At 39.3% G+C, this 25,867-nt stretch overlaps 1 protein-coding gene across 1 annotated transcript in view; it reads left to right on the plus strand.

Annotated features, from left to right (window-relative positions):
• Positions 1–25,867, plus strand: part of LOC126262310 (ribonuclease P/MRP protein subunit POP5) — a 94,246-nt gene that overhangs the window by 24,377 nt on the left and 44,002 nt on the right. The window contains exon 3 of the mRNA XM_049958858.1: positions 25,064–25,233. Coding sequence (XP_049814815.1) covers positions 25,064–25,233 — 170 coding nt within the window. The remainder of the gene's footprint in view (positions 1–25,063; positions 25,234–25,867) is intronic.

Raw genomic sequence — 25,867 nt, forward strand, 5'->3', positions numbered from 1 at the left:
TAGTGAGACCAGCTTCATACACAAGCTCACCAGATGGAATGTGAGCACGAAAATGATAACTGGCTGGTGAAAGTGGGGACCTGGTCTGATTAAAATACAGTTCATACAGTACAGAATAGTATGTTTTATTTTTCTTCATGAAGAAATCATTTGAAGTTTTGTCCATGGTATTGCGAGTTTCTCCTGCTGCAATTCTTTAGTGTGATTGGTTTTGTGGTACATACCCATACTGCTTCACCATCATTGTGTGTTTCTGGAGATAGCTGCAACAGATATGACACTTTGTCACAAAGTGGTGAGGACACAAGTCACCATCACAAATGGGTTTCAGGAGTGAGATGCCAACATGAGACACAGTGGATTGTAAAACGTGAAGGGAGTTGTCACAGAACTAGGAATAATATAACAATGACAATAATATGAAAGTACATAGCATAAAACATATAATAAAAGAACAACTACTGCTAAGAAAAATGAGAAACTGTATCATGCTGTGCTTAGTGTGGTTCATTGACTGCTTGGTTAAGTTTTTTAGTGTAAATATAGGAATACTGCTTTGTAAGTTTTGCTTCATTAATCAGACATATTAGTTTCTGTCTACCTTTTAAATTCAGCCATCATTTGGGCTAGTTGTAACTATTCCTCCTGGAATCTTTTATTCTATACTTCAACCCATCTTTTTTTTTTAACTTCATTAACACTTGCATTTTTAAGTGTGACCTCCAAAGAACATACTGCTTCACCTTCTCAGTACCTTAGTACAACATTTCTTCACTATAATAACCCAATACATCATTTCTACCTCAGCTTCATCTCATTACCACATTTTTTATTTCTTCTCTCTACAATAAACCCATTAATTAACAAGAAGTTATTCAAGTCTTCTCAAAGCTTTTTGTCTTACTTTACTCTCCAGGTTTGAAAAATATTACCGTCTTTGCTTTCAATTTTCTCTGCTTCTCTAAACACAGGTATATTTAGTTACAAGATTATTACCATGCAGAGTGACCTCTATGTATATATCCTACAGACCATTGTGAGGTGATGGCAGAGGATGCATCCCATTGTACAAATTATTAGAGTTTCTTCCTGTTACATTCATGTATGGAGCACAGGAAGAACAATTGTTTCAAAGCCTCTGTGTGTGTAACAATTATTTTAATCTTACTCTCACAATCCAGGTGTGAGCCATACGTAGGGTCACAAACACTTGAGCAATATTCTACAGCCAGTTACGTAAGTGATTTGTAAGCAATACTTTTTACACTGATTACCCTTCCCCAGTGTTCTAGCAATAAACCAAAGTCTACAACTTGCTTTACCCACTACTGAGCCTATGTGGTCATTCCATTTCAGATTCCTATAGAATGCAAACTCAGGTATTTGTGTGAGTCGACTGAGTCCAACAGTGATTCACTGATATTATAGTAATAGGATACTATGTTTTTTTCATTTTGTGAAGTGCACAATTTTACATTTCAGAACATTTAAAGCAAGTTGCCAGTCTCTGCACCACTTTAAAATCTTATCAAGATCTGACTGAATATCTATGCACCTTCCTTCAGACAGTGTTTCTTTATAGATGACTACATCATCTGCAAACAGTCTGATGTTGCTATTAATATAGTCTGCAAGGTCATTAATATGCAGCATGAACAGCAAGGGTCCCAACACAGTTCCATGGGGTACACCTGAAGTTACTTCTACATCTGATGATGACTCTCCATCCAGATAACATGCGCTGTATCCTCCCTTTCAAAAGGTCCTCAATCCAGTTACGAATTTCACTTGATACCCCATATGATCGAAGTTCTGACAATAAGTGTAGATGTGTTACTGAGTCAAATGCTTTTCGGAAATCAAAAACTATTGCATCTACTTGATTGCCTTGACCCAAAGCTTTCAGTATGTCATGTGAGAAAAATGAGTGAGAGTTGGGTTTCACGTGACTGATGTTTTCGGGATCCATACTGGTTGGCATTGGGGAGGTCATTCTGTTCAAGATGCCTTGTTATGTTTGATCTCAGAATATGTTCTAAGATTCTGCAACAAATTGTTGTTGATGATATTGGATGGTAGTTTTGTGGATCACTTCTACTACCCGTTTTTTTCCAAGAACTGGACACAGGTTTTTGGTCATGGGATCTATGACAGATTGTAGTTAGCAGAGAGGCTAACTCAGTGGCAAATTCAGTGTAGAGCCTGACAGGAATTCTATTGGGTCGTGAAGCTTTGTTCAGTTTTAATGATTTCATCTGTTACTGAACACCACTGCCACTAATATTTAATCCACTCATCTTTTCAATGGTGTGAGAAATAAACTGGGGCAGTTCTTCTGGATTTTCCTTGGTAAAGGAACTTTTGAAAACTAAGTTAAGTATTTCAGCTTTTGCCATGCGATCTCAATTTCAATTCCTGACTCATTCACTCGGGTCTGGACACTAACTTCGGTGCCACTAACAGCCTTTGCATACTACCAGAATTTCTTTGGGTTCTGTAAAATATTCTGGTATGGTAGTCGTTGAAGACATCACAGATTGCTCTCTTGACAGCCAAATGCATTTCATTTAGCATCTCTCTATGGATAGCCCTGTTTTACACATTTTATGCAGTAATCTGTGTTTCTTTAGAAGTTTCTTTACAGTGACTAATTACCATGGAGGTTCCCTCCCATTATGGACTGTTCTGCTGTGTACATATCTATCCAGTTCATGGTCAAATATTCTTTTAAACTTAAGCCAGAGTTCTTCTACATGCTCCTGCTGTGTGCTGAAAGTTTCAAGAGTGAGGTATTACACTATTGAATTTTCATCTAGTTTACGTAACATGTATATCTTTCTGCTTAATGTAGTTGTCATTTGTACTTTGGTAGCCATTGTTGCTACAACTGTGTCATGGTCACCTGATAGTAGGTTAGATGTGGTCGTCCTCAAAGAGGTCAGGTCTGTTTGTTGCTAGTATATCCAATATGTTTGCATCATGAGTGGGGTTCCTATTTATCTTTTCTAGGTACTTTTCAGCAAGGACATTTAGGACTGTTTCACAGGTTATCTTATCAGGCCCACCACTAACAAACCTGTAATTTTCCCAGTTAATTGTTGGATGATTTGAGTCTCCAGCAATGTTTACAGTATTATTGGGAACTTCATGTACAAGTGAACAGAGGTTTTCTCTGAAGTTTTTGGTAACATCAGGAGACGAGCCTGGTGGGGGATAGAGAGATCCCATTATCATTTTATGCCCACTGCTGACACCGAGTCTTGCCCAGACAATCACACATGCAGCTTCAGTTTCTATCTTTGTGGATTTGACTTTCTTGTGTACTGCAATAAATACACCTCTAATTCCCATTTGCCGATCCTTTCGATATACACTTAAATTTTTCCCAAAAATTTCACTGCTAACAGTTTCAAGTTTCAACCAGCTTTCTGCACCTAGTATTATGTGAGCTTCACTGCTTTTCTTGAGCGCTTCAAACTCGGGCAATTTGTTGCCAATGTTTCGGCAGTTTACATTTAGGATTTTAATACTCTCGTGTTGGAAGCATTTCTTTTGATTTTATACTGGTGCTTCTGGGTTTCATACAACTTTTGTTATCTGTATTGATTGGAGAGTTGCCTAACCTAAAAGACCCTTGTGTGTACCCCACACACAGTCAGCAACCTGAGTAGTACCCACAGATGTGTAGTGCACGCCTGACCCATTTAGGGGGACTCTACAGTTCTCAACCCTATGGCACAATTGCAGGAAGCCACAGTCTAGCTTGTCACAGAACTTTCAGAGTCTCTGGTTCAGTCCTTCTGCTTGACTCAGAACCAAAGGGGTGCAATCAGTTCTGGGGACAGTGCTGCAAATTGTGAACTTTGTTGAAACTCCATGTGCAAGGCTGGTCTCCTCAACCTTCTCTGCCAGTCACTGGAATAACCCAAGTATGACCTCTTAGAGCCCAGACGACAGACATAATTTGTTCCAATGTGCTCCACACTTGGCTGTTGTTTGCACCATGTTCCCACAGTAGCTCAGTAGCTGCTGGAATAGCCTTTCAACGTGTAGAATGAGGTCCCCAGGCAAACACAGTGAGTGCACCTGGAGTCCTTTCCTATCCCTAAAGTCTCTGCTGACTGGCAAAATTGCTAGTTTTATAGCAAAAAGCTGTTCCACATATATGGGTCAATCCATATGAAGTGATCCAGTGATGGTTGCTTGACCATTTTTAAATATTTTAATTTTTTTTATGTGTGATTGTCCTATATTTGAGAAGTTCAGTTTTTTAAATAATTTATTTTGCACCTTTACTGGATGGCGGTCATTTTTATTTGTAGGCACGCAATGATTTTTCAGTCTGGAGACATTAGCAAAAATTTGAATATCTCTGCACTGGGTTAAGTTTCAACATTGCAACTGACATGATTGATTGTAGAAAAGTGTCCCCTACAACAATGTATATTACACAAAATACTCTAAATTGAAAAATAACCTGTCAAAATGACTTCCAAAATTTGGTATCCAAATTTTCAAAAATCCACTTTTCAGGCCCAAAAATAACAAACAAGGAGTGATTTATGAGTGTATTTTTTTCCTATAGTTAGATATCATACACTACTAGCCTCATATAGAGCAAGAACACTTACAAATGTTTCCTTAATTTTTTATGAATTTTTGAAATTTGAAAATTATCATTTTTTGTAAAGTTTGGGGTTAGTTATCTCAGGTGGGACTGAATATAAAAATATGATTTTTGCACAGTTTGTACACCTATGTGATAGAAACGTACTGTAAAAATTTCGACATTGGTATCTGACTGTGAACAAAGATATGAATTTTTGAAAAATGAGGAAGTAATTCACATTACAACTGATCTTATGGCTGTTGCCTGTTTAAATGGTTTATTGTTTCATTGTAATAAAATTTAATTGTGACATATATTTAGCTAACACTATCACCCAATATTCATTTAGTTTATTTATTTTTAACAATGCAATATTAAACAATAGGAGCTTTTGCTTTGTTCTGTAGTAATAAAAAATGCCCATTTACATTTAGGTTTATTTTCAATTAAGAAGTACATTATTGCTGGGTGTGGCATTGTTGCAGTCAGTCTGTTCTGAAACCTCTGTTACAGTGGATGTACATACTTCATCGAGAGTGTAGAATGTGTTATGTGCTTTGTTCTGTGTGTAATTTGTAATTAATTTTGAGAGATTAACTGGAATGCAATAACATGGATAAACAGTTCTCTGTTGGACAGATAGCAAGTGAAATGTGTCACAAAACAGTTTACGGTTCAGTTTCAAAAAACTTGAAAAATGTTAATGACTTTGATGAAGTTAGACAAACTTTGTTTAAATTTCGAGGAAGTTCTTCTGTAACATTAGTGTATGAGTATCAAGAGAAGAAATATATTCTGAAGTACAACCACATTTTTGGAAGAAAGTGCTGTGATCCACTTAAAGTTCATAAAAAGCGTATTACTAAAGGTTTGAGGGAAATCATTTTCCCTCGTTGTGTGAGAGTGCAACGTAATGTGATTCCTGGATATTCCCTGTGCCCAAATTGTTACTCAAAAATATTTGTTGTGTCTCCAGAACCAGAATCGTGTAACCTTGTTAATGACATTTATATTCCTAATGAGGAAGCTGTTAGCATATTGGATTTTGCTTGTTCTAAGTGAGATGTATCTCCCGCTTTGAAAATAATAAAATTAAGTAGCAGAAGAAGAAAAGCAGCTATTGAAAATACGGTACAACAAATTTCAGACAAAATTAGAAAAGACTTGAAATCAGCTTTTAATAATACAGATACTAACATTATTTATAAAGAAGAAGGAAACCTACCACCAGCATCATCTGACACCAAATATTTGAGCGTAATAGAGAAATTAAAAATTAAATGTTCAGTGACATCTAAAGAGGAAAAAGTTAAAATTTTACGTTTGCTCCCTGACTTATGGTCAAGAGCAAAAATAGTACATGAATTCAACGTTTCTCACTGTTTGGTTAAACTAACCTGAAAATTAGTGAAAGAGCAAGGCATTCTTCCAGTTTTAGGAAAGAAGAAAGTAGTAGGTATAATAGGTATAAGTGAAGAAACAATTAAAAAATCCAGCAGTTTTTTGAAGATGATGAAAACAGTAGAATGTGGCCAGGTTGTAAAGATAGCAAAAGAATTGTTATAAATGGAGTTAAAATAACAAAGCAGAAATGACTAATGCTGTCAAATTTAAATGAACTTTATGTAGCTTTCAAAAATTCTCATCTTGAATGCAAAATTGGAAGGTCAAAATTTTGTGACCTCCACCCTAAGTGGTGTATTTTGGCCGGATTGTCAGGGACACACTCCGTATATGTTTGTTTATATCATCAAAATATCAAACTGATGATTGCGGGTGCAAAACAGTGATCTTAACTACAAAGAGTTACTAGATTTAACAGTTATGACTGCATGATAAGTTTGTGTAATAAATGCCCTGGTAAGGAAACCATTTTTGAATTGTTTCACAAATATGATGAGGAAATGCCAGACAGTATTACCTTCAAACAGTGGGTCATAACTGACAGGGCAGAAATGATAACAGTGGTTAAATCTCAGGAAGAGCACTGGGAATCTTTAATTGATAACTTACAAAAACTCAAAAGTCACCACTATGTTTCTAAAATCCAAAGTAAGTTTTTGAAGGACAAAAAAGCACAACGTTGTTAAACTAAATGCATAGTGCTAGCTGATTTTGCAGAAAATTTTACATTTGTGATTCAGGATGCAATACAGGGGTACCACTGGGTCACTGACCAGGCAACAGTGCATCCATTTATTCTCTACTTTAAAAATGAGAAAGATGAAGTTTGCAGTTCTTCAATTTGCATTCTAAGCGACTACTTGGAGCACAACACTTTGGCTGTGCATGTTTTTCAAAAGTACGTAATAAATTACATAAAAGAAAATTGTCCCAAGGTTGAGAAGCTGATATACTTTTCAGATGGAAGTGGTAGTCAGTATAAGAACAAAAAGAATTTTTCAAATCTGTGCAACCACAAAGTAGACTTTGGGTTGGAGGCTGAATGGCACTTTTTTGGATTTTGTCATGGTAAAAATGCGTGTGATGGGGTAGGAGGCACAACAAAACGTGAAGTAAGTAAAGCCAGCTTACAAAAACCAACCACAGACCAAATTCTCACAGTACAGGACATGTATGTCTTTTACAAGGATAATATTAAAGGCATTACCTATTTTCTGATCAAGAAAGAAGAAGTGGTTCTGCATATGAAAGCAACACTTCAAACCAGATTTGAAAACTGTATAGCAATAAAAGGAACAAGGCATTTCCACAAATTCCTTTGCATTGCAGAAAACTTAGTACAATGCTATGTAGCATCAGAAACTAAAATTTGTGAGGATCATTTTGTCAGTAAAATTACATCTCTGTCTTTAACATTGAATGACATAGTGGCATATGTGTATGATGCACAGTGGTGGCTTGCAGAGGTTGAAAGAATAAGTTTGGAAAACAATGATGTTTTTGTGCATTCTTCCGCCCTGCTGGCCCAAGAACATCATTCAAGAAATCTTCTAGTGACAAAGTTTGGATACCAATGAAAAATGTTTTAAGGAAACCTTCAGTGCTTGAACTTACCACAGCTACTGAGAGGTCTTATTCTATATCACAGAAGCTGTTTGGAGAAATAAGTGTTCTTAACATTCACCATCAGTGATGTTTCCACTTTTTGTATATAATTCAGTACCTTACTTCAATAATAATTGATTATATCCCACCAGTATCACACATGAATAGGCAACTGCCACACGATCAGTTGTAGAGTAATGTGAATTATTTCCTCATTTATCTTTGTTCACAGTCAAATATCAATGTTGAAATTTTTACAGTATGTTGCTATCATATACGAGGTACATTCAAGTTCTAAGGCCTCCGATTTTTTTTATCCGGACTGGAAAGAGATAGAAACATGCGCATTGTTTTAAAATGAGGCCGCGTTCATTGTCAATACGTCCCAGAGATGGCAGCACCGTACGGCAGATGGAATTTTACTGCCAGCAGCGAGAATGAGAACTGTTTTAAATACTTAAAATGGCGATGTTTTCCTTACTTGAACAGCATGCAATCATTCGTTTTCTGAATTTGCGTGGTGTGAAACCAATTGAAATTCATCAACAGTTGAAGGAGACATGTGGTGATGAAGTTAAGGATGTGTCGAAAGTGCGTTCGTGGGTGCGACAGTTTAATGAAGGCAGAACATCGTGTGACAACAAACCGAAACAACCTCGGGCTCGCACAAGCCGGTCTGACGACATGATCGAGAAAGTGGAGAGAATTGTTTTGGGGGATCGCCGAATGACTGTTGAACAGATCGCCTTCAGAGTTGGCATTTCTGTGGGTTCTGTGCACACAATCCTGCATGACGACCTGAAAATGCAAAAAGTGTCATCCAGGTGGGTGCCACGAATGCTGACGGACGACCACATGGCTGCCCGTGTGGCATGTTGCCAAGCAATGTTGACGCGCAACGACAGCATGAATGGGACTTTCTTTTCGTCGGTTGTGACAATGGATGAGACGTGGATGCCATTTTTCAGTCCAGAAACAAAGCGCCAGTCAGCTCAATGGAAGCACACAGATTAACCGCCACCAAAAAAATTTCGGGTAACCGCCAGTGCTGAAAAAATGATGATGTCCATGTTCTGGGACAGTGAGGGCGTAATCCTTACCCATTGCATTCCAAAGGGCACTACGGTAACAGGTGCATCCTACGAAAATGTTTTGAAGAACAAATTCCTTCCTGCACTGCAACAAAAACGTCCGGGAAGGGCTGCACGTGTGCTGTTTCACCAAGACAACGCACCCGCACATCGAGCTAACGTTACGCAACAGTTTCTTCGTGATAACAACTTTGAAGTGATTCCTCATGCTCCCTACTCATCTGACCTGGCTCCTAGTGACTTTTGGCTTTTTCCAACAATGAAAGACACTCTCTGTGGCCGCACATTCACCAGCCGTGCTGCTATTGCCTCAGCGATTTTCCAGTGGTCAAAACAGACTCCTAAAGAAGCCTTCGCTGCTGCCATGGAATCATGGTGTCAGCGTTGTGAAAAATGTGTACGTCTGCAGGGCGATTACATTGAGAAGTAACGTCAGTTTCATCGATTTCGGGTGATTAGTTAATTAGAAAAAAAAATTGGAGGCCTTAGAACTTGAATGCACCTTGTAGGTGTACAAACTGTGCAAAAATCATATTTTTATATTCAGCCCCACCTGAAATAACTTACCCCAAACTTAACAAAAAATTAAAATTTTCAAATTTCAAAAATTCATAAAAAATTAAGGAAACATATGTAAGTGTTCTTGCTATATATGAGGCTAGAAATGTATGATATCTAACTATAGGAAAAAAAATAGATTCTCATAACTCACTCCTTTTTTGTTATTTTTGGGCCTAAAAAAATGGATTTTTGAAAATTTGGATACCAAACTTTGGAAGTCATTTTGACTGGTTATTTTTGAATTTAGGGTATTTTGTGTAATAGACAATGTTGTAGCTGCCACTTTTCTAAAAACAATAATGTCAATTGCAATGTTGTAACTTAACCCAGTGCAGAGATATTCGTCTCTAAACTGAAACATCGTTGCTCACTTACAAACGAGAATGGCCGCCATTCAGTAAAGGTGAAAGGTAAAATTTTTTAAAAAACTGTTTTGAACTTAAAAAAATGGCTTTTTGTAATGGCCCACCATAAGTATAGTAATGAAGACAAGCTTAATATCTAGTTACATGGCTCTGAGAATTTTTCAGATATTCAGAATGTTCATTAGTAATTATTTACCAATACACATGAGAAAAGACATGTATATATAGCTAAAAATAAATGTTTTCACAAATGAGACAGAAATAGTAATATTAAATAGTGAAAATTCCTTCAAGTGGGTAAAGGTATATGCAAGTATTTGGTTTATGGTGTATAGTGTACAGTGTCCTTATGAGGTAAGATGCATAAATGATAAAGACTTGCTTAGAGACCACTTCTGAGACTTTTAGAGTATTTACATAAACTAGAAAATGTGCTCAGTGAATAATTCAGAGGCTTTAAAGGTTTCTCCTGGTACAGATCAGCAAAACAAGTCACTAATGACTGAAAAAGAGAGTTTTCTCAGAGAACACTTCTGAGACATTATGTTTGGTGGCACATGCCAGTAAGACTGCTCAAGAAACAATATCTGAGACTTTTAATGGTGATATTGTGCAGTGAGAACCACTGTAACTTTGTAAGGATTATCATTAACATATTCATTTTGTCTTTATCAATTTAAAGATAGTTTCTCAGCATTTCAATCTGAGAAGAGCTACTTTATCATCCTAACGGAGAAATGTCAAACACTTCATTTTGCAAAAGAATGATTCATGAGTATGGTACATTTCACAGTTCAAAGCATAAATAAGAAGTTTTTGGGCAAATTATGTAGCATTAAATCAGTACACAGTATTTTATATCTAAACATTAGCCAAGGTAAATATGAAAGTTCTACTTCATGATGGTGTCTTCAAAAACAAAAGATAACATTGACAATAGAAGAAAACATTGATAGAGACAGAGATAGCAGATGAAACTGTGGTACAGAAAACTAGCAGGAAGCAGTACTACATTAGCTAAGGCCCTTGTACTCACCAAATACATAAAGTACAAATAAGTGTACACCCCCCTGTGTGTAACAATCATGAGATCAAAACAACATATTTGCTTACACTTTATCACAATGTGTGATTTCACAAGTACATAATTCCAGTTTAAAACTGTGTTACTTTTACTTTACTGTCATGTGTCCTTTTTCGTGCCTCTCCCTGTTTCTTCATTGTTTCTCTGACAACCTTCTCTTTCTTCTGTAGACAAAATTGTCAACTCTGATAGAACGTCTGCAGATTTCTTATGAAACATAATCTCAAAAGGTGTCAGTCCAGTGGAACTGTGTTGTAAGCTAATCATGATGTCTTCAAAATCACTAATGTGTTCAACCATGTAGGATGCTTATGATTACAAATTGTATGACATAGGCGACCATCTCTCTCGTGTATCTTTCTGCAGGGTTTGATGATGGCTTATATACGAAAATCAAAATGAGTTAAATTGCTGTTCTTTCAGCAAATTTTTAAATATGAACTGTGATCCTTTATCTGACAGAAATTGCTTTTGGTTTTCCTACATTTTTCAAGTCATCCTTCTCAGTCTTAGAAATAATCTCTCCACTTATGGCATTTCTGACAGAGCAAAATTTTATAAATTTGGAAAAAAATGTCAACTGTAGCAAAAATGTAATTGTGACAACCCCTACTCTTTGGCAAAGATCCAGAGAAGGCAACAGCTACCAAATCCATAAGTTTTTCAGGAAAGATGTTATGGATTTCAACTTGACATGTACTGTTATTACCTTTACTCACTAACATCTATCACACAATGACAATTCTTTCCTTACCTTTTTAGACATATTGTAAAAATAAACATTCTTTTGAAGTTGTGGTTGCTTTTTTGAGTGCCACAGTGTCCTTATTATTCATGAGTTTACCCAGTAAATTTTTCAGCTTCCTCCTCTGGTCAACATAGTGTTCAGTTATTAGAGTCATAATCTGTCCTCCTAAATAGTGTACCTTTGTGTACATTGGAAAATTTATCCAGTTTTTCATGCCCTCTCTTACCTAAACAGGTTTTGACTATCCTCCAGTTTGAATCATGATTTTGATTTCACTTGATTCTGTTGCACATGGCTCTAATGACTTCCTCATTGTGAAAATCCTTCATACATCTCATCTTAAACTCTTTTTCCCTCAGTCTGATCATGTAATTCATTAATTCTACCTAAGGGTAACCTAGATAAAGCATCTGCAACAACATCGTCAGTACCTTTGGTGTGTTCTATTTCATAGTCAAATTGCTGTAAAAACATACCCCATCTGCATGGTATAATCTGCACTCTTGAGGATAACTTAGTGCCATGTGATCTGAATATACTTTTATGACCTAACAGATAGTATTGGAGCTTGTCAAATGCCCAGTGAATAACCAATAACTCATTTTCAGTAACAGTGTAAGATTTTTAATATTTGAGTGACATTCTACTTCGAAAAGCAATTGGATGATGTGTAATTTTACCATAAATTTTTTTCCTGAAATAACTCATCATCTAGTTCATAATTACAGCTGTCAGTGTGTAAGCAAAAAGGCAAATTGAAATCAGGTCTGTGTAGTGTTGGTTGTTCAAGTATATATTCAAATGCTACCTGACATTGGTCGCTCCAAACCAGAACAGTATTCTTTTTAAGTAAATTTCTCAAACATGGTGCATTCAAACTTTGATTACTAACAAATTTTTGATAGAATCCACATAAACCAAAATGTGACTTTAACTGCTTTCTGTTACATGGTGCTGAAAATTTGAAAATGGCTTCTATTTTCTCACAGTCAGCAAGACCCCCATCTTTAGCAATAAAGTGATCTAAAAATTTAACTCCCTGTGTGGAAAGGCACCTGCCTTCCCATGCTCCTATCTTTCTTTAATGAAGGGACTACAATTTCATCACAATCACTGTGTTTAACATTTTCATATAAAAAATCGTCTACAGTTTTTTCGAAACTGTCACCTATGGTTTGTATCTTAAGTTTACTGGTCTTATCTAGATTACAAAGTTTCATGACACTAACAGATAAATCATTACTGTCCACACCTAGAATGTCACTTATCCAAGAAATTTCATTCGACTGACATTGATCTTCACTCACATATTTACCTTTTAGTTGTTTACAGCTATCATACTTAATTTTGTGCCACCAGTTTGGACACAAAGTTGAAAATACATTGATCAAAATTTTTCTAAAATTTTCATCATTCTGGACTACCTCATTATTTAATCACAACTTATAAAATAATACTTCATCATCACTCATCTCTGCCAAAAATTTATCATTACTCTCACAACTTTTAACTGAAGTATCTTCACCATTGGGGCATAACTTTTTACTAGAAATTACTCAGCATCTCACTAGCTTCAACACTGTCATTACAATTACTCATTTTCTCAGCTACATCTTTGGATATTTCTATGACACTATCATGAACATCATTCTCGTCCTTATCATCATATACCTCAATTTCTGCCTTAAAACATACAAAAAACTTCTCATCCTCACTTTTCTCCACGAGGCCATCATCATCATCATCATCATCATCATCATCATCACCACCACCACCACCACCACCACCACCACCACCACCACCATATTCACATTTACTAACACAGACATCATTCCGGAAACCATTATCTTTCAAATCGTTCTTAAACATAGCATCATTTTCATATCCATATTCATGAGAGTCACTGTCACATAACAAAGTGTGTGCTTCTGACTTACCTGGTCCCTCCATAAATTGACTGATTCTAAAATCATTACATACTTCAGTTACCTGTTCTGACAAAGCATTGTTTTCTGCCCATTTGTAAAAATCTACTAAATTCATTTCTAATTCATATTTAATGTTATCATGTGTGTTGTGAATGGTGGCATGTAGGTGGGCAGATAAATAATGGAAAGTGATTAATAATTGCTGCTTGAATAATAAAAAAAATAATAATTGGAAAGAATAATTTAAAGAAATTGGAAGGTACAAATATTCTGGGTGAATTTTAACTGGTTCTAATATAAACATACCTTCAGTGTCAATACATTTAAGATCAATATTCATCATTTAAGTTACGTACTTCTTCACATTAATTCCATTGTGCGTAGTCCTGATGATAACAATGTCGATGCAGGATTGCTCCTCTGCTGCTCACGCAAATTCACCTTGTCTGTTCCGAACCTCCGGATGTAGGGATCTCAGCATGGGTGAAGTGATGGACAGACGGGTGTATATGCCCACCTGCTACTGCTTCTAGTAACAAACAGGTGAAGATACAGAAATTAATCAATTGAAAAGTGAACCCCTTCTTTTTTTAATCAAAACTTTTTTTTAAAATCAAAACATTGCCTCTGCTACAAAGCAACTCACTAATTTACCTTTGTCTTTGTGACTATATAGCTTACATGTATAAAAAGAAAAGAACGAAGAAAGAGAGAGAAAAAATATAATATGATTTATCATAGTTGTCAACTGTGTCTTTTTGTGTGTGGCATTAAATTTTCTCTACTGTAATGGGACATAGTGGATAATACACTTCCATAAAATAATTATTTGTTGATATCATCATTTCAATATAGTATGTCTGCAAATGTAGCAGAAATTGTCAGCATTGTTTATGCATTTGTGAGGCACGCTGAATCCCAGGAATTACAATGGTCACACGCACTAATGACACTTCAGTATCACGTTTTTCCAGCACACAAACAAAACACACCTTCTAAGAGACTGAAAGTACACTTAAATGAAACGTGCTGTGCTGCTCCCTTTCTCTTCCTCTTCCCCTTGTTGCTATGAGCCCGGGCTAAAAATAGTGACAAAATACACACAGATACTGTTGTATGAAACTTCACCACTCTGTCTACCATCAGCAGGATTTTGAAGCATGTATGGGAAGAGACTGACAGTGAATGCTAATAAAATATAATTAAATGCACCCCCTTTAACTTGGAAACAAGAGCTAATTTGAGTTTTTCATTGTTGTTTCTGTTATCAGAGTGGTTGATAAGGTTAATGTCATTTATTTCATCCCATTATATATTCACTTTTGGCTAGTGTAATGAGAGCATGAAAAAGCATGCTCTGTTTGCTTTTGTTCGAAAACATAGACCTGTGAAAAAAAAAAAAAATGATGAAATGGCAAAAGAGAAGGGCCACATGATTGTCTGCTTGACACCCTATAGTTGTGATTTGAGTGCAGTAGAACTAGCATGAGAAAATGTGAAACGGTTGTTTAGGGACTGCAACATTTCATGGACATGTCCAAAGGATTGCAAGTGATTCCCATCTGTCAGTAGCTGCTGATGGCTGGGAAGATCATGGCAGGAAGATCCAACAACTGGAAGGAGGCTACTGGAGGTGTGAAGGTGTCGTAGATTTGCAGTAGATGAATTCATTATTAATGCTGCTGAGTAGGACACTAGCGATAATAATGTATCATGCACAGATGAGAAACATAATGATTCTGATACTGAGTGATTAATGTATACATTGAGTTTAGTGTTACATACGTGCATAAATGTTCAAAATTTTACTTTTTCTCATTTTTTTTTCTTTGCCACAATGAAAGTTTTACTACTGGTTAATTCTAATTTTAAATTGTCTGTGAGAAATAAGTTGAAATAAATTCGCAAATCACCCAACGTGGCATCAACTGAAAAGGTGTTACACCAATCGACGGCTGAACTTCCCCAGGTGGGGACTCCTTGCCATCAATCCCACACAGTCATTTCATTTCAGTAGCAACAAACACCATCATTCAACATGAAACTATAAATTTAAATTTTGTGAATATAACTTTTATTACGCCTGCCTCTCTCATTACCTTCATAGACTTGCTGTGCACAGCAGCAGTATGGTGGCAACTAATAGATGGCACTGTCAGTGCTGCTTGGAGCACAAATTGTGTGTTGCCAGTACTCTTTGACTCTGATGCTACTTGTTCCCCCCCTGCACTACCCCTTTAGTGCAACTTGTTCCCCTTCCGCCCTGACCCTCTTCCCTGGGCAGTCTGTATGCTGGGAGTCGGTGGGTGGGGCTTGCTTACTTCGCTCCCTGCACTCCCCTCAGAATTCGGAATGATGGAATTTGGTCCGGCCAGCCATCCTGACTTTGGTTTTTCAGGGATTTTGTAAGGCATACCAATATATTCCATTTGCATGTGTATTTTTGAGCTATTTATTTTCATTGCATTGCAGCGAGAAATCCTGTATAATTGTAAGATGGTCCTTGCATGAATAAATAAAAAAAATAGCTGAATGTTTAGTGTTTTAAGTTATTTTGTCTCATTGTTATTAATTTATCTAATTGTGGATTCTCCAGCTATGTGAATGGAAAATTTCTACAGGGGCTCAGTTAACAGGGACTACTTATTTTCAGTGTGTACATTTTCTTCAAAGCATTACTGAAGTAACATTTGGCAGAAATGTTATGTTTCAATATGTAGGTGTACCAGTTATTGCAGTAACATTGTTCTGGAGAGCTTATCATCAAATTAAAATGACCTTTATGAGTCAGCCTGACTCTACCATTTACTAGCCTCCAGTTATGCTCTATTACAGACTTTTACATTAGTTGAGAACATTTGTAAAACCTAACAAATTCCTATCTAGTTTTTTATTCTGTTTCGGGTCATTGTTCGGTGGCTGAATTTTGTGACATGTTTCAAACATATTTTGAAACGTAGAAACAGCTGTCTGTGGCAATGTTGATTCAGATAAAATGAAACACTGTTCCTGGCAAATTAGAACATATCAAGGTGCTAACTTATGCTTGTATTTGACATTGTGATTTTATCTACAACTACAGAGTTTGTTTTCGAGGCAGGAGATTGTAGAGTTGGTGTCACAGTATAGGGCAGTGGAACACCTGTTGAAGGTTAGAAGTAATGAGTATAGGAATAGTAATAAAAAACAAGACTGCATAATGTTGCTGCTATTTTTGACACCAACAAAAACTGCACTGAAAAAAATTTGATTGCTTGTTGTGATGTACTGACAGGAGACGAAAGATTAAGCAACAGTTAGGACAATGTATACGAATGTTTTGTACTTTTGCAGTTTTTTGATGACATTCATGAGCCAAAAGAAATGACAGATACCATGGACAAAGAGGTGCAAATAATTATACATTCTTTTCTTTATTTGTTTTGTATACTGTACAGTAATATTCATCTGTAGTTATTTTTCCAGTGTACACTTTTGGTAGACAAAAACATAGTTCAAACTTGTCACAATTTTTTTTTTTTAGTTAGAAACTTTCTGTAGTATGATTAGGGATGCAATAAAAGTAGATACATTATCATATTGCCTCCATGTACCTGGGATCATCTCATCTGCCTATAAATCGTATGAATCAAAACTTCCTTATGGGATATAGTGGTTCCATATGTCGGCATTTTGCCTTAAAAAATTGTGGGCGTACCCAGTTGTGGGGGCTGACCAGACAATGCAGACTGGGAGTGCGGTTCAGGTCACAGCAAATGTCTGCAGCACCCAGTGGCAATAGATGCCACACAGGCAAAAGCGGCTGACTGAAGCAACTGCCTTTGCTGCATCAGCTGTCACACAATGAAAGTGGTCGAAACCTCAGTAACAGTTTGCATATGTGACATGAAACTTGTGACAGTGCGAGAACACAATAGTTAAATGCACCAACAGGTGCACACAGCCACCAGCCACTGCAGTGAATCTGTATTCTGAGAAAACTTGGTGCTGGCCCGGGCAGCAGGCCATTGGCCACTGTGTCATAGCCACCTTTTGTGCGAATGACACAATGCAGTAATGAATACTTCAGTAATTTGATGTGACTTGGCCTGGTCACTGTAGCTCAGGGCTGCACCATTAGGCCACATTTGGTATGGCCAGGCCTTAAGTGTAATAGTTCCCACCTTTTCAGGTTCAAAGCTTTTCTGAAGGTATGGGAAACTGAAACTGTATTACCGAATGTGTTCTCTGCAATCATTCTAACCCTTGACAGGCAGTAATTAAAAATCTTTATTTTGGATCTTGAATATACCTTCCTAGGTATGAATAACATTTTCCTGTAATGAAACAGTGTCATCTGCATTGAAAACATATATAGGGATTTGTGTCTCCATGTAAGCATTTATCTTGTGGTAAGTTCAATTTCTTATGAATTAATTCACTTACGTTCACTTTCTTGAATAGACCTCCATTTGAAATTCTTGCTTGGCAGCCAATCTCTGCTTACATCAAGTTGTAACAGGTGTCTATGGCAGCAGGTTGCGCTGTGCTAAATGATCCTTTGTAATTATGAAATTCGCTCACTCTAGTAACAGAAACTGTAGGATTATAAGATTTCCATCAATTTTTCCCATGGGGAAAGTGAAGTAGCTGTGTGAACATACATACCATTTCGCACCAGCTGTTTTCAGTCTCTGTCATCTGAAAGAAATAGATTTGAATCCAGGTTTTGGAAGCTTCGACAGTGAGAGGAGATGATAAAGAAGAGGAAGTTGCTGGTGCTTCTATACCATCTCCTCCACACTAAAATATGAAAATGCTGGGGTGTAAAGCAAGACAGATGCAGTCTTACTTACCAATACTGAATGAAAGCTTTACAGAAGCAGAAAAATGAGGACACTGATGAATGCAGCCCTATGGCAAGTTTGTGGCATACAAACTCAGGAAACTGCCACCAATACAGAGGGAAGTGACAATACGAAAGATGAATGACGTCTTACTTCAAGTACAATTAGACTTGCACAAGAGTATGTAGTCGTCATTCTCTATGTAGATGTGTCAGGGCAACAGGTAGTGATGGTTGCCCTGTCACATTCATAAGCAACATGGATACTGATGGCACTGCCATGGAAATTGTGCTTTCTGCTGATGTATGTTCAGTTCTTGAATCAAAATGAGTAAAAATTTAATAAACGCATAAGTAATGATGCTTTTATTTAGTTGTCTTTACATAATCCTTCAGGATTTCCGCCAGTGAGTAACAAACTTGGAGTACTATTTGAGATACAGTTTCCTTCAGAACATGAAATAAATATCCAAGATTTTGAATTACCTCTCCTGTTACCAAAAAATGAAGAGTAACACCAAGTCTTCAGTTGGTTGGAATTGCTGTCCTAAGATTTGTCTCTTTTTTATTAAAAAAAGTGGTACTGTATGTGTTTGTTCTTCGCATTGTGTATGCAGCTTTTTGTTTTCCCCATAATATGTACACTGGAGAGGCAGTGGCAAAGCAGTAACTGAGATGCAACATACCACAGCTCACCATTTGTCACACTCTCCTAAGCTGACATGAACATAACAATATACATAGTGAACACAAAGAAATAAATAAAACATCCTTACATATATTTCTGTATCCCCAGGGGGCTCGCCACTCTTTGGCAGGTTCTTGCTTGGCTATCACGGGGCCCCAGCCTTTGCAGCCTCTTCTCCCTTCTTCTCCTCTCTTGGGGAACATGTATGGGGTATTATTGGGAATGTTTGGCATTGCCTGTGAGTGACATAAGAACAGTCTCACCACTGTTTCTTGTTCCCTTTTCCTTTCTCTGTTTCGTTTCTCCTATCATTCTTCTGCTTCGACATTTGAGGTTCCTCTTTTTCTTCTTCCTCCCTGTGTGCTCCTGAAGGCTGGCCCATGCATCTGATGCGTTAACAGGTGATTGGGTAACACGTAATTCCCAGCCCTGGGTCGACAGGTAGGGTTCGCACACACCCCCTGGTACAGGCCAGGGGGAGGGAGGGGTGATTGCCTGAGCTATTACCTTTCCAAATTACTGATCGGTCGCTTTGTCAGTTGTTCGGGATGTGTGAACTGATGTGTGAACAATCACCTAAGGCGGGTGCGCTCCCTTGTGAAAGGGACCCCCAGTTGAAAGGAGGGCGCTGACGGAGATGCTGGCATTTGTGGGAGATTTTCTTGCGATGAGCTAGTTGTCTTCCCAATCAATGTCTACAAAAAGTAAATATAATGAGGCTAACGATTCAAAGACCCTTACCGCTGCACCACGGTTACTTGTGGTCTCACTAACTGAAGACGGCCAGTCCTTCGCCACAATAAATCCGTTTATTATTCAGAAAGGTGTTGATGCAATTGCTGGCCCTGTGAAATCCTGCTCTCATTTACGGAATGGCACTTTGCTTTTGGGGACTACTAATGGTTCTTAAGCAAAATGTGTGCTTGCCGTCTCGCTTCTCCACGGCTATCCTGTTTGTGTCGAGGCTCATAGAACTTTGAATTCTTTCCATGGTGTTATTTACACTAGGCTGCTCGACAGTCTAACCGAGGCCGAAATCCAATCCATCGGGTATGAAAAATGTAGAATCCTCCTGAGTGCCGACCCACACACTTTTTCTCAGCTTTGATAGAGTGGTGCTTCTGTCTAAGATCAAAGCAGGCTATGAAGTTATCACAGTCTGACTGTATATTCCGAACCTGATGTGCTGCTACCAGTGTCGTCGTTTCAACCACACTAGAACATCTTGTCAACACCCAGCCAGATGTGTAACCTGTGGTAGGGATGCACACAAGAGCAATTGTCTGCCTCCTCCTCCACACTGTATCAGCTGCTAAGGTAGCCATGCTGCCTCCTCTCGGGATCGTCCCACATATCTTGATCAGTGGGCTGTCCAAGAGGTACGGGTAAAGGAAAAAGTGCCTCACCCAGTCGCTCGCAACTTATTGGCTAGTCGCAAACCCTGCGTTCTCCTGTCTGGCACCTATAGTTCTGTTCTTGTTATCCCTCGCACCATGAAGGACGTGGCCACCCAGACATGCGACCTCAAATTCAGTTAAAATCACCCAGTGTCAAGGTAGCATCACCATCCTCCTGTCCAGCTGTGCAACAGGCCATCAAACTCTCGCCTCAAGAAGCGAAACCACCAGCTACACAACCGGTAGGCTGGAAAGGACAAAGGACTATTTCCAGAAGACTTCCTATGTCCCATCAGCCAAAGAACACCCGAGTCTTCCTCTGCTAACTGAAAAGGCTCGAGGAAGTCCACTAAAGGCAAGCGGTCTTCTCCTTTGCCAACTCGAAGATCCTCTCTTCGACGATGTTGCCACATGATACCTTAGCCCAGCTTCCCTCCGTGTCACCAGTGTACACCACCAACCATTTTTCAGCATTGGTACTCCACAGACCGACACCACGCACAAGCCGATGCTTCCGAGGACCCCATGGAGCAGGATCCTCCTTTGTCTGTGCCCTGTAACAGCGACTGTTCACAGGCTGTCACTTGGCAACCTCCGAGGTGAAACCCTTACATCTCTTCCTCATAATGACTTTCCTCCGATGGAAAGTTCGCGGCCTTCAGTCCCACATAGAGGATTTACAGCTGCTTTTAGCTTTGTAGTGTCCCCTTGTACTCTGACTTTAGGAAACAAAATTGTGCCCTCTCGACTGCTTTGAGCTTTCACATTTCTTCCCAGTTTGTTTTGACCCTCAGGTTGGTATTCTGTCTCATGGGGGCGTCATGCTGCTCATATGGGATGATGATCGTAGTCAACCCACCTCCCTGACTACCTGACTTCAAGCTGTTGCAGTTTGCCTTTACCTTCCCCACCTGACTTCCCTCTGCACCATTTATGTCCCTCCGTCATTCAGTGTCACCATGGCGGTCTTCCTTCACCTTATTTACCAGCTACCTCCCCCATTTTTGCTACTCAGTGACTTTAATGTGCATCATCCCATTTGGGATTCTCCCAGGACCTGTTAGGGAGGTGCCCTCTTGGCTGATCTTCTTAACCAACTTAACCTCTTCTGCATTAACACTGGAGCACCCACTTTCCTTTCTGACTCCTTGCAAACCTGTTACCATTTGGACCTATCTTTCTGCACTGCCCAGCTTGCCCATCGTCTTGAGTGGTCCATTCTTTCTGACACCTACTCGAGCGACCATTTCCCGTGTGCTATCCATTTGCTGATTTCTCCCCCACCTGCGTGCATGTGCACATCCAAATGGCAGCTTACTGAGGCAGACTGGTGGCTTTACTCCTCCCTGGCGACCTTCAAAAAACAAAATTTCCCCAGTTGTGATGACCAGGTGAAATATCTCACAAACATTATCCTTACTGCTGCAGAATGTTCCATGCCTCACACTTCCTCTTTACCACGTCATGTCCCAGTCCCTTGGTGGACTGAAGCATGCCGCGATGCAATTCGCACACGGAGATGTGCTCTTTACGTTTTTAACCATCATCCTACGATGTCAAACTGCATTCACTAAAAACAGATGCCTGCAAAGTGTCATCGCGTTCTTCGGGATAGCAAAAAAATAGCTGGATTTCATTCGCTAATTCTTTTAACAGTTCCACCCCTTCCTCTGTCGTGTGGGCCAGCCTCCGATGGCTCTCTGGAACCAAGATCCTTTCCCCAATTTCTGGCCTGACAGTAGCAGACGATGTCATCATGGACCCTATTGCTATCTCCAACACCTTGGGCTGCAATTTGTGAACATTTCGAGCTCTTCCCACTAACACCCTGTCTTCCTTGATTGGAACCGAGTGGAGGAGGCTCAGGCAATAACCTTCTCTTTTCCGAATCGTGAGTGCTACAATGCCGCCTTTATTGTGAGGGAGCGAGATCATACTCTCACTTGATCCTGATCCTTCAACCAAGGGCCAGACGCCGTCTACATTCAGATGTTGTTGCACCTTTCTCTTGCGGGCAAACACTTTCTGCATCTGGGCAGAGGGCACATTTCCCAGATGTTGGTGTAAAGCCACCGTCATACCCCTACCTAAGCCCGGTAAGGAAAAAAAACTTCCTTTTAGCTACCACCCCTTCTCTCTCACCAGCTGCATTTGCAAGGTGATGGAATGTATGATTCATGCCTGGTGAGTATGGTGGCTCGAGTCTCGTAATTTACTGATGAATGCACAGTGTGGATTTTGAGTGCGGCATTCTACAGTTGACCATCTCGTTACTTTGTCCACCCATGTCACGAATGGTTTTCTGCAAAATACCAGGCTGTGGCCATGTTTTTCGATTTGGAGAACGCCTGCAACACCTGCTGGAGAACTGGTATCCCCCGTACTCTTTACACATGGGGCCTCCATGGCTGCCTGCCCTGTTTCCTTCAGGAATTTTTAAAAGACCATGTTCTGAAGGTGCGTGTGGGTTCTGCATAGTTAGACGCCTTTATCCAGGAAAATGGTGTGCCTTAGGGCTCCGTATTGACCGTCGTCCTCTTTGCTATTGCCATTAATCCTATAATGGCCTTTCCGCTGGGCACTTCCGGCTCCCTTTTCGTCAACTATTTTGCCATCTATTGTAATTCTCCATGGACCTGTCTCCCTGAGTGGCTCCTTCAGCGATGTCTTGATCGTCTTCACTCCTGGAGCATCGACAATGGCTTTCACTTTTCCACTGACAAAACCATGTGTATGAATTTGTTGCGACACATTTGCTTTCTCCCACCATCTGTACATCTTGGGCCTGTTGCCTGTCCATTCATTGAAACTACAAAATTTCTGGGGCTCATGCCCAATAGGAAACTCTCTTGATCCTCCCATGTGTCTTACCTGGCAGCTTGCTGTATGCGGGTCCTCAGTGTCCTATGTGTCCTCAATGGTACTTCCCAGGGTGCTGATCAAACCACCCTCCTCAGTATGTACCGGTCCCTTGTCCGTTAGAAACTCAACTATGGGTACTTTGTTTATGCATCTGCTCATCCATCCCTGTTACACTATCTCAACACTATCCACTATCCACTGGTGCCTTTTACACTAGCTCGGTTGAGAGTCTGTATGCTGAAGCTGCTGAACTACCACTGTCCTACCGCCTGACTTTCTCCTCATCAGGTATGCATGCCGTTTGTCTGCCATGCGTGACTACCCATCCTATGCCTCCTTCTTTGATGATTCTTCTGATTGCCAGTAAGGGGCGTGTCCCTCTTCTCTGGTACCTTCTGGAGTCCGCTTTCAGCACTTGATACGGCAGCTTTACACTACCTGCAACTTTCCCTGAGGGCGTGAACCCTTCACCACCTTGGCTTCATGAAGCTGCCTATGTTAACCTTGGCCTTCATTCGCTTCCTAAGGACAGTACTCCAGCCTTGCTCTGTCGTCTTTGGTATCTCAATCTTTGCATGGAACTTTGTGATAGTACCCTTGTATACATTGAATGGCTTTCGGCATGACTGTGGGGTCGCATGTGCCGTCGTCATTGGCACCCATGTCTCTTGATATCGGCTTCTGCCACACTGTTCACTATTTACAGCCAAGCTCTTTGCCCTGTATCAGGCCACGGTGTATATCCTGTGACACAGACTTATCAATTGTGTCCTCTGCTCAGACTCACTCAGCGCCCTTCAAAGTCTATGTGTGCTGTACACCGCCAATCCCATATTGCAGCAGGTTCAGTAAAATTGTCACTTGCTCACTCTTGGTGGAGCCAGTGTGATATTTATGTGGGTTCCTGGTCATGTCTCACTGCCAGGAAACAAGGCTGCTGCAAGGCTGCAGTCCTCTTACATCTAGGTCCTATATTCCCTCTGATGATCTCTGCGTCTGCCAGGATGTGGTGCCCCTTTGGCATGGCCAATGGTCTTCCCTTCACAGGAAGAAGCTCTGGCTTATGAAGCCTCTCCCAGCAGCTTGGATGACCTCCTCTCGGCCCTTCCGCTGGTAGGAGGTCATTTTAACTAGGCTGCGTATTGGGTACTGCCTTTTTAGACATCGTCATTCGATAAGTGGTGCTACCCCACCACTTTGTACACATTGCGCCCTAGTTTTAACTGTATGCCACTTCCTGGTGGAATGCCCATTTACGTTCCTGCTTGGGTTTGCTGTCTGAGTGATAGGCTGTTTTAGCAAATGACGCATGGGTTGTCGACCATGTTTTACTTTTTATCCATCAAAGCAATATGATGAAGGCCATTTAATTTTTAGTTTTGGACCTCCATTTGTGTATGGCGTCTTTTGTAGCCCTTTCTCCATGTGCCTTATGTCAATTGGGACTGATGTATAGTCATTTTTTAACTCCTCTCCGTCTTCATGTTCTATTGTTTTACTTGGGCGCATATGACCCCAGTTGTTGTTTGCACCCTAAAGCAAAACCAAACCAAACCACTATATTTTTGTTTAAGAGGTTGTAAGGCAAGGTCTTATAGATGTAAGAGACATTTAACTTCAGAGGAGAGCAGAATTCTTATCCCATACACAGTGAAATAACAATTGTTATTCTAGCCATAAAAGATGTAGTTTGTATTTTAGCATTTTAGTGTTGTACTCACCATTTCCATCAAGAGAGAATGGATTTGTAATTGATTAAAAAAACATGACTGTGATACTTTGATTGGTGTAGCAAAAATATTGAGAATGTTTTGTTTAAAAATTGTTCTAACTAATGAGCACACAAAATAATAATCCTATTAGATGATGATGATTGTGAAATTTGTTTCCTGATAGCAAAATACTGTAACAAGTGGACACGCATTGCTATGATTCGGACTCGACATGGTCCTCATCGCCTTGTTGCCAGTACACTTCCTATGATGAATGACGTCAGTGGCCACCAAATAACTCTGCACACTCTGTACGTTGGTGCTACTCTGCAACAGTGTTACCGTTTTGTTCGGGTGAGTGTAAACATTTTCTGGAGTAGATTGGATACAGATTAGACTTTAAGAGCACATGTATGTTTTTGTTAAAATGCTTCTGTGTGCAATTCTGACTTGTTTTGGTAGAATTACTGATATTTACATTAGTGCAAAGTTGATTCACTGGAAAGGAACACATTTTTTCACATTGTTTATAAGAAATTGATGGAAATAATTGATGAATATGTTGTATGGGTAGCTGAGGTGGCTAGTAAATGCAAGCAGACATCTACAAAAAGATAACTCATTAATCTGTTTATTTACACTATGTGCACTTAATAGTTGATTTATACATAACTTTGAATGCTTTAGGTTCTTCTGTGGTGCTGAATTATACACAGGTGATAGTAACATTCACGATTGTAACAAATGGTCTCGAAGTTGGCTGACATGTATAAGTCTTTCAGTATTAATAATACTTAGCAGCATCATGCTACTTCAATACAGTGTTCCTCACTGCAGCGTTTCACACTTACGTCCATAAGCCTATAGACAAACTTGATGTGGAGGCGAGCTCTGAATTCTGGCTGCTTGGAATGATGTGCTGGCCAAACAAAGTCTCAAGCAGCGAGGGCGTGTGTATTTACATCCTCTGGTGGTGTGTACACGCGGT

This window comes from Schistocerca nitens, chromosome 1 (assembly GCF_023898315.1).
Source record: "Schistocerca nitens isolate TAMUIC-IGC-003100 chromosome 1, iqSchNite1.1, whole genome shotgun sequence".
Taxonomy (NCBI): Eukaryota; Metazoa; Arthropoda; class Insecta; order Orthoptera; family Acrididae; genus Schistocerca; species Schistocerca nitens.